This window comes from Electrophorus electricus, chromosome 17 (genome assembly GCF_013358815.1).
Source record: "Electrophorus electricus isolate fEleEle1 chromosome 17, fEleEle1.pri, whole genome shotgun sequence".
In the NCBI taxonomy this organism is placed as follows: domain Eukaryota; kingdom Metazoa; phylum Chordata; class Actinopteri; order Gymnotiformes; family Gymnotidae; genus Electrophorus; species Electrophorus electricus.
In genome coordinates this window covers 8,081,400-8,097,034 of record NC_049551.1, presented here as the reverse complement: position 1 = coordinate 8,097,034, position 15,635 = coordinate 8,081,400, and the positions used below count along the sequence as shown (strand labels likewise).

The 15,635-nt window shown below is 38.1% G+C and overlaps 1 protein-coding gene across 4 annotated transcripts; it reads left to right on the top strand.

Annotated features, from left to right (window-relative positions):
• Window positions 1-5,389: 5,389 nt before the first annotated feature.
• On the top strand, window positions 5,390-15,450 carry LOC113570045 (protein TASOR). Of its 4 annotated transcripts, none has more exons than XM_026998236.2 (9): window positions 5,390-5,453; window positions 6,787-6,931; window positions 7,161-7,326; window positions 7,415-7,652; window positions 7,769-7,912; window positions 8,008-8,170; window positions 8,494-13,880; window positions 13,987-14,039; window positions 14,493-15,450. In XM_026998236.2, exons 2-9 carry the CDS (start codon window positions 6,811-6,813, stop codon window positions 15,136-15,138), a joined length of 6,918 nt encoding a protein of 2,305 aa, XP_026854037.2. In that variant the 5' UTR covers window positions 5,390-5,453; window positions 6,787-6,810; the 3' UTR covers window positions 15,139-15,450. The 4 variants fall into 4 exon arrangements, with proteins under 4 accessions (XP_026854037.2, XP_035391815.1, XP_026854038.2 ...); XM_026998237.2 differs by lacking the exon at window positions 5,390-5,453 and adding an exon at window positions 6,235-6,280; XM_035535922.1 differs by lacking the exon at window positions 8,494-13,880.
• Window positions 15,451-15,635: the final 185 nt, after the last annotated feature.

Sequence of the window (15,635 nt, the reverse complement as noted above, 5' to 3'; positions counted from 1 at the left end):
TTGGATGGTAATTTGGTCACAATTTTCTATAAAATTAAAAAAGGAAAACATAAAACCATATCAAACCTTTTTATTATTATAATAATAATAATAATAATAATAATAATAATATACCACTACTACTACTAATACTAATAATAATAATGAGGTACATTTGGTCTTTTTTTCATTAAAACATATTGTTTGTGCAGCTAAATATGTTGGAACATATTTGTAAATGTATAATTAGATTTACGTAGTAGTTGGTAAACATACATTTTATTAGATTGATAGGCCAAGAATGGGGTAAATTTAGATACCCAACATCACTGTCATCAATGGACATGGGCCCTATTTCATAATAAGATTGTGTTTAACTTAATTGTTTAGGAGCATTTGAGCAGACTGGCATTCAAATCACAGATCCACTTTTAAATAATTCAAGCAATGTTAGCTCAAGATCTGGTATGGTTTAGGCCAATTTAATGAAGAAATTCCACATCCTGGACATTTTATTTGATTGAAATTCCCTTGAATTTATATCAAGAAACCCTGTGAGGGGATTGTTTTGTTTAATGATACACGCTCAAGCATTGTGAAAATTTGATTCTGAACATAGCACTACATATTTATTTATAAGAAGGCCTGGTTATTATTTAGGTATTTGGCATAGTCATGCCATTCCTAATAGAATCATAATTGTAGCATAATGAGCCATGATTGAAAACATAACAGACAGGTTGTTAAGGGCTTTATTGCTTTCCTTCTTAAAATAGGGCTTCATATCATAACTGATTACAGAGTCTGGCAGTTATGGGGTCTTTTCAAAGTCTTTAACCAAAGGAAGCCTTTTAATTTATTTATTCATTTTTTGCTTTCTCTCAGAGTTTCCTTTCCCCCTGAAATGAGCTTTCTATGATCTGTTTTAATTATTGTGTTGCACATGTGCATTTGCAGTGCAAGCGTATGGAGACACATCAAGGGGACACATACAAAAATATGGGTTTTCAGTTAGTGCTATAGTCATCATATGAACAAGGTGTGTACCAGATTCTTGGCATTTGACACTGAAACAGTAGTGCTCAGAGGGCCGCATACCTAGCTTTCCAAAAGCCTTTTCTACGGGGACAACAAATTTGTGCTACTGGCCAGTTGTTCACACCTCATAGCACAACTAAACTTAAAAAGAAATCTATTTGAATTTTATTCCTGAAGCAGATAAATTCCTCTTTATTTGTTATCAAAGTGTGTGTATAGTTAGAGGGATGTACTTGAGCATGTTCACGTATGCAAATAATGTCCAGCTGACAAAAAAAGCAATCCTTTTGCCCATTCCTATTGGTTCTTAGTGCTTTAAATGACTTTGATATGATCTATAATCGTATAGTTATTATCTAGTTGATGCATTTTTGACCATTAGCAATTTTTAGATACATATCAGTTTTAGAGTCATATCTATTTCTCTTATAAATGATAAACATAAAGAAAATATATGTGAGCTAAGCTCACATGGCTGACCCATTAAAATGTCCTAAGACATAAGACGCAGGCAGCACTTCCCACAAGCACTTTATTCAAACGGCACTTTTAGCTGCTGTAGCTGCTTCAAACAGTTGAACTTGCAAGGAGGGACTATTTCACACCCATGTGACTACAAGGAAGGGTCTGTTTCTTACTCGTGTGACAATCATGCACGTAAACACCATCTCACCATATAAATACTTACTTCATAAAGAAATTCAGCACATCTACATACTCTCCAGAGTACAAATTAATTCGAACTAGATCTGGCTGTAAATATGTGATCTGATAGTGTTTTGGTTCAGCTTTGTTACAATTACAGTCTCAAAAAGCAAGTGAGCAGAGAAATACTATATAGACATGACCAAGAAATATATCGTGTGTGATTGTCAGTAGTTGTCATTAAAATATTTGCATTGGCGTTTAGTGTGACTGACTTATTGCATGAGGAGAGCTGCCTCAAGTGGTAGTGTCTGTTGGCATGGAGCATTTCTTCTGTGAACTTTTACTGGGTCATTTTCTGGACATAAGTTACAGCTTGACTCTCACTTAACTACACTGTCATAGGGAAGTGTTCAGTTTAAGATGGTTGCAGTCCAGACAATTAATGACCAGAAAAGTTGCCCATAGCAGCCTATTCTATCTCACTATTTTATTTATCTATTTATTTATTTTCTTACTTTTTGAGGACTATGGTTGATTGCTTCTTCTAAATGTTCATGTTTGATTTTTATAATTCAGGGCTCATGTGTACTGGGCATTGACATAACCTATAGATTCTGTTGTTAAAATGTAAACATTAAATGGTATCAGAATACTACACTGATTACTAAAGGGAAAGGCTGTATCCTTGACAAATGATACCGAATGGAGTGAAGGCCATACAGGATGTAACCTCTGAACTAAAGATAATACTCACAACACTAACACAACACTGCTTAAAGATGCACTTTAAAATTGTGTACATGTTTGTTCCTTTTCACCTCAAACAAACATATAAAACCGTGTTGTGTATGTATAGTATATCAAAATTATCACAATGCTATAATGTATTATTTGGTACAATTTTTTCAAGTGGTATACAAATGTTGCATTTGTTTTATCATCAGTTTACATTATTAATTTACTAGTGAGTGATCACAGTCTTTCCATACAATGCAGGATAATATTGGTAGATCAGGAGACATTTATGAACTTCCCTCTATTAAGTGGATACTTCACTTATTAATCTGTGAGGCCATTTGAAAAGTCATTACATTGCAGCTATCTTAGTTCATCTTAAAACTTGAATTCCTAGAATTGGACTGTTATAATGCATAGCTGAAGTTGTATCTAAGTAAGACGTTTAACCCATAAGCCTTAAAATCATTACAATATGATTGTAATGATTTAGTTTAGGTTTATGATTTGTTGTTACATTATTTTTACCTTTATCACCAAAATCTAATGTAGGTCTTCTTATAGTACATTTGAGGCACAAAATGAAAGAAGGAATACATTTGCCTAGAAAATAAAAGTTAAAGTATACTCAAGAGTAGAGCTTCACAAATAATTCGTAGAAGAATACAAGGAGTAAACGAACTCAGTAATGGCAGTTTCAAAATTGCAGTCCAGCCAAAGTGCATGGGCCTCTCTCTGTGTTAATAACGATAGTTGTGCAGGTAATGTGCTGTGATGATGTGGATATCAAAAAAGCTCTGGTGGTTTGTTTCTTTTCCTTTGTGTTGATCATAGCATCTCTGCTCCAGTTGGAATATAGAAGTATAAGTGTTTGATAAAGATTTAAAAAGAAATGGTGAGATAAAAATGTTTTGGTGTATCTTTTGATAATGTAATGTACATCATTAGTGTGTCCTCCTGTAGTCCTATAGATTATTATAAGATTCAAAACAAGAAAGCAATTGTTCTGTATTGTAGCACTTTCTTTAATGTGTGTACTGTATTAGTTCACGTTTAACATGTATGGTACTGTATGAATATTCATTAATTGCCTTGTAACATTTGTAAAAGGTTGCAACATGTAGGATACATATCTGAAGGATACATAAAGTTTTTAAAGTTCATGCATGCCAACAGTTGGGTCCTGACTAACATTGAAAAAATGGTGCTATATTATATATAAAGGTGCTCATATGGACCGCAGCTGCATGCATGTTGAGTGAAAAGTTGATAAAGTAGAGCAAACTTGATGCTAGTCATTGCTCATTCACAAAATGAATGACAAGATATCCTCCCTGAACACAAGTGGATTTGTGTAACTGTAAACTGCACATGTGGTCAGTTGAAACCTCTAGATCCAGACTGGTTAAGGCCAAGACATAACAGGGCTGCGTGACAGCTATGTATAACTGCAGGATATATCAGAGAAAGGTAGCTCGTAGTGTATCCGGGATAGTTCAAGGATACCTGCACCAAAGCAAATGCTGAGATTCAGGTGTCAGTTTACAGTTACCCAACCTTTGTGTGGATAAACTCCAAAAGTCCCATAGACAATCTAATTACATACAACTTTTTAATGCTTATGTTTGAAATGTGTCTTTTTTATTAACTTGTAATGTGTCACAGAGTATAAGAAAAAAGATTGCTATATATTGCAGATTGTTAAATGGGAAGATGTGTAAGCCTATGCTTTAAAAACAAAGGAGAATGTGGATATGTTGTATCTATCATTGTTTCTTTATTTTATTGTTAAATAAAAATGAAAGAAAAAGAAATCTAAATGTTATGGTATGATGTACTGTAATGTCTTTTATAAGTTCCACATTAAAATTGGTTAACCATAAAAATGGTAAATTAATGAAAAAATAGTGATAATTAATAAAGGATATTCAAGGACCTCCAGTTCATACCTGTACACAAACTGTCTATAGCACATGAAGCACATAAACAAACACAAACAAACAAATAAATAATTGATTGATTGATTGATTGATTGATTAATTGATGCAGAGTTGAGCCTGTCTAACAGTTTTCAGTCCCAAAGTCTGAGTGTATTTAGTAGAGTGTAGGGTGCACGATCTATTGTGAGTCCTTTTTGCTAGTCTAATTAGCAAATGAACTGTAATAATTCCAGTCTTTCCTTAGTATATTTTTGCTGTTTTAATCTATTTAATTCACAGTGTGACAGATAAAGGGCAGATATGTGTTCTTTCAAACTTCTCTTTGGCTCAACACTCTCATCAAATATAGGCTAAAAAAGGAAGTGGTTAAAACAAAACTGTAGGCTTAGATTGTGTAAAGATAAAAAATAAAAAAAAATTGCTATTAGCTTGTCTTCTTCCAAAGGTCAGTTGAAGTGACTCTCACCAGTGCCTATTTCCTGTGATAGCGCTGCTGTTCTTAAGGGAAACACACACATAGTCTACCCAAGCACAGGCCCGCTAGTCAGTAAGGCATAATGTCTGTGCTTTCTTAACTTATGAGCTGCTCAATAAAAAGTCCAAAGTTATTTTTTTTTATTAAAAGCTCAAATTTGCTTATTATGAGTAGGAACGAGGTGCTCGAACTTGTCCAGTCGAATGATGCAGGAAGAATGTTAACAGTAAGACAAAAAACAAAGAAAGAAAGTGACGAAAGGCACAGGGATGTCCGCTCAGTTCCTTTTACCATTTCATGAGGTCAGTGCAATAAAAAAGAAACTTTCATATAACAACAAAGTAACAGCATGATCAAAAATAGAGATTTCTTATTTCTACTTGGTCCTTGGGGGTTGTCATGTGTTGATTCTGTTGAAGTTCATGTTGTGGTTGGACTAAAGAAGCACAGCCTATAGGGTTACTGCTACCCGTGCTGGGTAATTTCCTGTGCCTTTGCTGTTTAGAGTTTGAGGTCAGGCGTTTCCTTTCTGGTGTGTCTCACTTGATGTTCCTCAAACTAAAGTGACAAACTGCACAGTTCCCTACAAAGGCACATCTGTCCCTCCTTACTTAAATGCTTAAACAGTCTTCATTATGGTAAGTAAATTAAACTTTTATCTTAACAATTTTTAAAGAATTGTCATAAAATCAATCACACATCAGTGGCTGTGTAAAACTGAGAGTGGATGTGTACAATGGAGCTAGATTTCAACATAGATAAGTACATTTTAAATAAACATGTGTTTTCTAACCATGCTGCAGTATTGACCTTTTTCATTTGACACACACAATACATCTTTGTTCTCTAATCCCCTGTCAACACTGCAGAATTCATTATTAATTTTTCTAATTCATACAGATGTCATTTCTGACTGCACATTATATGTAAAGCTACTGATTTTTTTAAAAAAGTGCTTCACTTGTAAGAGTGGGAGGTACTGTTTCTCTCTGAGGTCTCTGAGAGCTTTTTTCTAAGCTTTCCGCACTTCATCAGGCATATGTTCAGCAGCATAAAGACAAGCAGTCATGGTGTAGTGTTAGGTACCACAGAATACCTCACTCACAGATCTATATCTGTAATTTCCATGTCTGTTGCACCTTGTTGCAGATGGTAGTAGCAGACATAGAAGTTTCTGTTTTTAACATTTTTCTCTGCATACCTGGCTCTTCTGCCCGGATTTACTCTACTGATATGTCTGATATATAGGCCTGTATTTTTGCCTCAGGTGATTGCTTAGTAGTGTATGTTACTTGAGGGGCCTTTTCATGGTTATACAGTCACATGGTTGAATCAGAACGAATGGCGCATCAAAGGCTTATCTGCAGATAGTAGGCAAAGGTCGATTTAAAGAGGAGTGCCACATTAGAAACGTGTCATAAAAAGGACAGCTCTGCAATGGGGCCCTCTACTCACATTAAACGTGGTAAGCTTTGTTTTTTAGTACATTGCCTGGTGTGTAAAAACTTAATGCATGGAGGAATATAGGGGTCAGGAACCAGTAAGATACAAAATTTAGAGCAAGAAAGTAATTTAATTGAAAATAAATGTTAATGGCCAAATTGACAATGGTCAAAAACTCATAGCAGTAGTAAATAGATGCATTGGATTAGGATATTTTTAGGCTTTAACAATTGTACTTTGGAAAAGTAGTAAAGTAAATTAACAATGTATGGAATTATAAGCATTTCAGTTGGCAATTTTTGTCAAAAACTGTTGTGACAAACCCAGTAAGTAGCACCTATGAAACAGAAGTGGGTGTTCCCTCACATATCAGCAGGAGGGACATGTCCTAATGATAGAGTCTGTGAACACAGAGGCCAGACTATGTGCACAAAAATAACATCAGATGCTCATGTTTCGAGACAAAGGGCACAGACACAAAGGACTCGTGGAACTCAGAAAATAGGTTTTTTTGGTTTGTTTTTGCAGGGTGGTCTTTTGTAGTAAACAAACATGGATAAAAAAGAGAAAGAGAGCACCACAGAGCTCTCCTCCGCAAATCCCGCTAAGCCAGCTGGGACCTTGACCCTGAGGAACTTCACCATATCCAGGAAGAAGCGGGTGTCTGGACAAGGTTCTCCCAACTAACCCACTAATCCAGAATACAGAACACATAATAACAACAATCTTACTGTGACAAGGAAAGGGAATCACTACTTTTTGTCAGTCAAAAGAGAAAGCACCAGGGGAAATGTTTTGGTGAACAGCTCCTCATTTCATAAAAAAAAAAATTCAGGATGTCCATGGTTTGCCCTGCGCTGTGGATTTTAAATGTGCCATCTGATTTGTGTTTTACTGAACAGCTCTCCTGGAGCCATGCCACAAGGAGAGTCAGGATTACAGCCTTATTCAGTCCAAACTGAGAGAGTCCAGATTAGACACAAGGAAGGAACATGGTAATACCTGGCTGTGGAAAGATATAAAGTTAGTGCACAATGAAGAGTTCCTTAGGGAATTCTCTGAAAAAAGGTAGGTACATCATAAAGCATTAGTAACTTAAGGTTATATGCAAACTATCAGTAGCATGGTTAACTTTACTGATTACTTTCTAATTCAGGTCAGAGATGCGACAAAAAGGTAGACATGGTATGGAAATGGAAGAAAGATTTTGCTTTTTGGTTGCATCATATGAAGCAACAACGCAGGTTTACCAGCTTGGCCTAAGGACTGAGAGGCAGGACCAGTATTCTTTGGGGAAACCATCACATGGAGTTTATCTGTACAAGCATGTTGATGTGGCCCTAAAACATGCAGCTAGCAGCACTTTTAGTGGAAAACATCTGATTATTTTCAAGGTTAGTTGAACTCATGTTGTAAATGCAGACTTGGAGTATACCAAGTTCTTATGAGTAGTTATGACATTTAGTATCTTATGACATTGCTGTTATGTTGCTTTGACATTGTATTGAAGGTCTTCTTTGGGAAAGTGAAAAAGGTTACGCCAAGCTTGGACTGGAACAGAACTCCAGACCCTATGATTTCTTTTGATTGTCACGTGTCTAAAGATGCAGTTTCCCATCGAGACAGTCTTTCCCAGCAAATTTTGGGCTCATCTGTAAGTCAGCAATGGCACAAAATAATGTAATAAAATAACATAATAAATAACAACACAATGCTTTTGCCTGAATCATTGCTATTTTATGTTTTCAGGTGTTTCTGTTCGATTACAATGAAAACCAGGAGCTCAACAAAAGACCAAGGCAGTGTTTGCCCTATGCGGTGGTTTCTTTTGATCCAGTGAATAGTGTCACACCACCCAAATCCACAAGCCCACCAGTTTCACCCAGTAAACTTCCTACTGGCCTCATGCACGGTATAGTAAAGCATTCCATAATAAATACATACTTTGACAGGCACGGATGAACAACCCCTCCCCAATGTTTTGTTCCAGTGACCTGGTTTCACTAATTAGCCATAAGGTAAAATTACTTAGTGAGACCAACTGATACAAAGTTGGGAGGGCTTTGTCTTTTTGAAGCTGAACAATTAGACCTCTGATGATGCCCTACCGATAAGAATTTTCTTGTTTATTGAACTGCCGTTCTTTCATCCATTTATTCATAACCAACTTTGATGGCACACATCTGGAATAAAGCCTTACTAAAGCACTGAGGGGTTTCATGTCTTTCCTGGCAGGTCATTCAGAACATTTCCGAGGATGCACTGTGGCTGAGAGACAAGGCGAAGTGGAGAATGCCACAATTACATTCAAGCATTTTACAACACAAAGCTCGGACAACAATCCTCAACCTTTTGGAGTAGTTACTTCTCTGAGTCAACAAAATGAACTGCAAAATGAACCCTTTCTTTTCATCCCTCAGCAGCTATATGTGCCTGCTTTACATACAGCGGAATCCTTCAATCTCTCTCTGCCATATTTTGATGGTGTTTCTTTGCAAAGCTATCTGGGAGGAATTACATTTCCTTCAAATGTAGAGCACCTGAGCCCCACAAACACATCTGGAGGTAATACAGACATGTGTGGGGTTACACCCAAAACTTCAGATGAAGAAATTTCCACCATAGTTTTTTCTTCCCAACTCGTCAAGGACCCAAGGTTGTGCAGACAAGAAAAAAACATCCAGGAGCAAAACTCAGAACAAGAGAATGGTGGCAGTAATGAACAGGCATGCTCATGGAGCAAAGAAGAGAAGACTGAATCCTCTAGAACTTCATATTGTGAGAAACAATCAGTACGTATGGATGAGGAACAAAGAGAGGATGTTTTTTTCAAATCCTCAGTGGATGATCAACATGCACCAGATCCAAATCCAAAGCCAAAGACTGAAAATCTGCCTTCAATTAAATTATTCAAAATGAAATTTCAGAAATATGCTGCATATTTCAAGATGACAGAGAAGGAGAGACACAATAATATAATGTCTCGAGAAAATCTGACGCCAGAACAAAAACAATTACTGATTAATCGCATAAATTTCTATGAAGTACATTACCAGAGGTATGTGCAGGGACTGCTGTTTCAAAGAAGCACTGAGACAGAAAATACTTTATGTTCATCTCATGTAAAGCCCAAAAACAATAAAATATGCCTGTCAACACAGGAAAAAACACCTTCAATGATAAAAGAGAACATAGACAAAATTAATCAGTCCAATGTGAGACCTTCAATAAGATCAAATGTATCTAATTTCCCATCCACGATGGGTTTGGTAGACACTGAGAGATATGAAGTAGACATGTTTAGCACAGATAATGATAAAATCACAAATATCCGCATTGAATCCACAGCAAACACCATCCAGGAGAAAAACCAGGATTGGTCGACAGATCCTCCTGAATTCTACATAGAGCCTCAAGATGGAAGTGTGCTTCAGCCTGTAGAAGTTGACATTTTAGAACAGTCATTTGAGCAGGGTCCCTTGCTAATGAATACCTCAGAGAAGAACAAAGCCATAGAAAACAAACTTGACTGTGAAAAAACACATTGGTATTCCAAACAAGACCAGGCAAATGACCAAGCTGTCAGTGAAGGTGAGACTTCCACAAGCACAAGCAAGTCTTTTCGAAGTGAGACTACACTAAGCAGCAACATGGAAGAGAGTCATGAATTTGAGCTGCACAACATCACAGCCATGAATGGGGAGAACTATGTCGACATACCAATCGTCAATGTGTCAGAGAACAATGAACTTTCATTTGTTTCTGCAATGAGGCAAAAGCAGCAGAATCAAATTATCCCTGAAAAACAAAACAGGGAATTCAAGACAGATTCACAATCTGATGACAATTCTGAGATGTATATAGTGGTTAAGAGAGGCGAATCATCGGACAACACTATTTACAGTGCATTATATGATAGACTAAAGCTGAATCAGCTATTGCCCAATTTAAATAGAGTAAACATTTTCTCCAAGAAATCCTACCTCATTCCTAAAGATATGGATAAAACACCTGTCATCAATCAACGATACGGTCCCTATAATGAAATATTGCCAAATGAAGACAACAGCAAAGCTAAAATTAGGGACTGGCAATGTGAAGATGGCCCCCAGTTTATGAGGAAGTTCAAACAGTTGTCACGTACAACAGAAAAGCTTAGTCTTTCTGAACGATTCTCAAAACTGAGAGACTTTCGCAAGAAGACAACTTTAACTGTCCATGACAAAAAGTTCACCAGCTATGCAACTGCTCCCACTGGGGATGCGAAATCCGATCTAGCAGCTCTGATGCGAAGCCGTGATGGAGGCAAAGGACCCATAAATAATAATGCTAAACTCATCCAACTAATGGCACGGAGGTACAGTGAGAAGAGGTCACTTGCAAAGTGCCAATGCCTTAGCAGGAAATGCTCCAAGGCATTAGGGAGGGAAACATCCAAATTTAGTGTATCGTTGCCTTTAAAATGTTCAGCTCGGTCAGTATCTCATGTGCTGAGGACAGCACTGCATATCAGGAAGATACACCTGCAGAAAGCAAAGAAAAGATATAAAGCAAATCTGGCCTCAAATAAGAGTTCTCATTTTAGGGCTTTGCTCAGCAAAAAAACAGTGACTTTGTCTCACCTCTTGTCTTGTACTACTGAGGCAACTAACACTGATAAAGATGATGATTCATTGTTAAACTTGGGTGTAATATCGCGGTCATCCGATCCTCCAAGACACCACAGGGATGATGAGTCCAACCAAACAGATAATACTGCTAACATTTCAAGTGAAGACCATTCTTGTCTGAGCGCATCTGCCAGTGAAAATAAGCGAAGTCATGATGATGGGTTTATGCATGTCTCACTGTCCAAAGAACAAGGGGCAGATTCTGATACTCAGTACACAAATAATGTCTGTGGTGATATTTCAAGGACGTTAAACCACAATATCAAGAAATCACTGGGAGAACTCACTTTAGACTTCAAAGTTCCAGTAACGACCTATGAAAAAGAGCCAGAAAGGGGAACAAACAACAACAGCACGTGTCGTCATGAACAACCTTCTCCAGTCGCATGTTCTGGCAGCCGTGAGTCACACGGTGCTGATGGGGACGGTTTAAAAGAAGAAAACAAGTTATTACAGGTCACCCCACAGCAACCACGAGAAGAAGAGTGTGACACAAAAGAGATTTCCAGTGATTATAATGCTGGAGCCTATAAGGACCAGGGTAGGTCTGCTCAGGCAGTCCTGAATATCTTGGCAGGAATAACCTCAAGTAACAAGATCAGCAGCTATACTGAAAAAACCCAGACAGACAAGACTCCAGAATTGCCCAGAATAATAAATGATGACAAGACGGACGGGTTTTGTCTCGGAACTGTTGTGGACACCACAAGTGCTGTGAGTGGTGTGACCACGCCACTTGTAGATATCGTGGTTAATGTATCAAAAACATGTGAGACGGAGGCAAATGTCAGCGTTCGAAATAATGGTCCACATAATGATGCAAATGGCACTGTCGCAAATGACAAAGAGTTATCAAGAGACGTGACAACTAACGCTGACCAGAGCAGTTTAAAAGCACTGAAAGTTGCCAGACACGATGCTGCAGAAACACTTGCAGGGGGATTCATCTTTTCTCGTGGGAATATAAATCATCCTTCTGAGCCCGCTTCAAGCTCTCAATACCAGCCTGCTGCCAAGCCTGCGGAAAGCAGTGGGGCAGTGAACTCACAGGTGGAGGCTACGGCAGATTTGAACAGCGAAGTCATTACAGATGCAAAAGAGGCAGACATTGCCGTAATAAAGGGCGATCTGCATTCAGCCTGGCGATGTGGGGACAAGAATAGCATTCCAAACATGCCGGAAACACAGCTCATTACTAAGCTAAGAGATTATTTGACCAAATTTGAATTCTCTTTCAAGAGACAGGAGTCAGCAAATGACTCAGTAAAAGAGAGTAAGGCGCCAATGGCTTGGATAACTTTAGACAGCACAGCTCATAAACGGCAGTTATTGGACATAAAACACTACAACACACCAGGTTTGTTTAATATCAAACATGGAAAAGACAATACTCCCAACCTTATGCAGTCCTCAACAGAAATTGAAGAGGACTCTCAAAAGGCCAAGGTTCTAACTGAAACACTCAACAACCCAGTAACCCCTACCAGACCAAAGACAAACAAAGGCTGCAATCAACCCAAACGCTCTACATCAAAGAGAAGGAGAAGGAACAAAGAGGTAAATGTTAGTCCGTATAGTACCAGTATTTTGGAACCAGTCCAAAAACATTCTCATTCACATCTACTGGTAAACAAAAACACTGATTCGCTGCAGACTTCTACAAGTTTACCCAAGACACAGCAGCACTGGATGCAAAATCACACAAAATTAGTACAAAAAAATCAGATTATCTGTTCCCAAAGTTCAGGAGACCTAAATGGACTAAGCAGGCAGCAAGGTCAAGTAAACCAATCAGAGGCTGAGAAAGCAAATGAAACAACCCTGTATGATGAATGGGTAGACAATACCTATGTCCAGAGAGAGTTCAATGTCATGGACATCTCCAGCACTCTAAAGTTGGCTGATCATGCACTTTCGTTGGCAGAGCTTGAACCTCTGCAGTTGAAGTGCCACAGCATGCTGTGGCATTTCATCTGCAACTTTGAACGAGATCAGCAGGTTTCTTTTAACCAGTCCGGTGTTTCAAGGAATCTAATCTTGGAAAAATATCTAGACCATCCACCTGCAAAAGTAGAGTTGAAATTTGAGGCACTGAATTCTCTCTTGGAACTCCAGATGATGATGGAAGCTTGGCAGTTTGTTGAAAATAAAGTCAACTTTCTGAGAAGAAAGCCAACATTTAGGAGTTTACTATGGTATGATCCAACTCTCTATGGTGAACTCCATAAGGGGGCTGTGGGGTTTCAGCAACAGTCATCATTGTTTTCACTATTCCAGCAATGCCTTTCTACTGAAGGCCATGGAAAATTGCAGGAATACCATGTTGCAGTGTCAACTTTGCACCAGCAACTGCAAGATGCCCCTGACACATCATACTACATGTACCTGAAAAGTAAACGAGAGAGGCTTGAAATAGAAGCTGCCCTCAGGAATCCCCAAGATGTTAAGAGTTTCTTTCTGTCTGTACCAATAGCTGTCATGATCAACTTCGGAGACAGCTTGGAAAGTTTGGAAAAAACATACCGTATAGTGATGACTTTTGTTGAGACACCGTCAGATTGCCTGCCAGGGATATTTGATGTGGGGAAGGCAGAGCATCTGTCCATTTTATGTAGGTATCTTCAAGAAAAAATGGTCTTTCTGAAATCCTGTGAACATATCAGTAAGGTGTCATGGTTTGGCCTGGAGCATCTTCTTTATGATGCATCTAAGGTTCTCGTATGGAGGGAATCAGAACATGGAATGCCTAATGAAGTGCTGACAAAATACAAAAGTTCAAATCAACAAATTGTTTATGGGGTGACAGAGACTGGAATAGCTCTGGTTAATAAAATGGATCAACACCCTCAGTTAATAGAGAGATTTCAACTCACATCACAGCAGCATATGGATGCTCTCAGGAAATACAGAAATACCCAGTCAGGGATGTCCACTAACAGAAAAGATAGGCTGGTAAGATTTCAGAACTTCTTTTTATTATAGGCTTTATGCTCTGCAGTGGATGAATTTTAATAAGTAAGAAATGACATTTTTAAATGTTCTTTTTGCTGTAATCTAGAACATTGGAACTGAAGGTGGAAATAAAGTAACCCGTCGACCAAACAAAAGAAGGTAAGGCCACATGGAAAACTGCCTGTGGCAATAGACTTTTTGGCTGACCTACAAAGCAAATAAATATGTTAACATAGTCCTTAAAATGCCATTCTGTCATCTTCATTATGCACAAGTACTTATATAAATGATGTTTTTATGCATTAACATTTATTGCAATACAATCCACATGTAAGTGGAAAGTGATATAATTTTAGTTGGTTTGATTCTATACTCTAGCACATTGGATTTGAAATGAAACAAAGACTATAAGGTTGAAGTACAAAATTATATAACAGTATTTAAAATTACTGCAGTTACTTACCACACTGTAGTAGTGAAGGTAACAAATGTGGTGTAAGGGCTGCAGAATCTTTTTAGCTAAATGTGGTTCATATTTCTGCTGACCAGTGTTGGAAAACACTCAAAAGAGTCTGAATTGTTTATGTAACAGTAATTATTCCTTGTCTTCAGGGCAACTCATCCTCCCCTAAGATGTAATGATGGCGGTGTTACCCCGTATACTCAAACAAATTTGGCAGCTCAACTTGGAACCCAAACTCCTTACACTACCTTTCCCCCGAAAAGTAATTCAGTGCACTGGAAGATGGCTGGAAGGCATGCTTGGGATTGGAACCCACCGAATGTAGTCCAAGCCTCAATGTCGCGTTCTGAAATAAGGGCTCTGCTGCTGTCGAGAAGGAAGACAATGCCGAATACAGTGATCACCTCAGTGATGAACATCCAGAACAACCATGTAGTCAGGCAGCAAAAATGGCCTCCACCACTGATTATGAATCCTGCGGCTGCTGAGAGGATGAACCATCCGCCAGGGAGCGGCACCGAGCTTCCTAAAGAGCAGCTGACTCAGTCCACAATGCCCATGGTCCAGTCTTGCTCTTTCTCCAATTTCCCTCTGGATGCAGTTTCTGTAGCACCTTCAGCTGTGAGCATTCAGCCATTCAGAAACACTCTGAATCAGGTCCCACGGCATAGCAAACCACCCCCGATAAACTACCCTTATTTTGTCTTCAATGGGCAAACGTATTCCAATGTAGGCTCCTCCGTGTCTACATCAGTCCTTGATGCTGAGATGCAACACCATCCTCATGCTGTTTAGAGAGAGTTTACATCTTGTACCATTACCTGCGTGTTTTGTAATTAGATGGTATTAATTTATTTGTATTAAATCAAAGTGTTCTTGAGTTAGAACAGAGAAATATATTTTCTCAATTTGAGGGGAGTTTGAGGAAATTTTGACTGCTCCTCTTGTCTGTCTCCAGTCATATATTCCAGTACAATATTATTTGTTAAACACATTCAGTGTAAATAGAAACAAAAAAAATGACGGCTTTTTATAGTTTTAGATACCAGGCTTGTAACTGTATATTTTTCCCTTTCTATTTATAAAGTATGGCATTTTAACCTCAAATTCTTCAGACATTTATAAATAACAAACAACGATAGGGGCAAAATAGTTTATGCATTTCTGCAGTAACATTTAAAGATTGTATTCTGCCAACTACGTTAACGAAAAGAAAAAGAACACTGTAGAGACGCCATGTTTGAACCATGGGTTGAAAGGTTTTTGAGAGCAAAGTCTGAATAGTTCCAAGA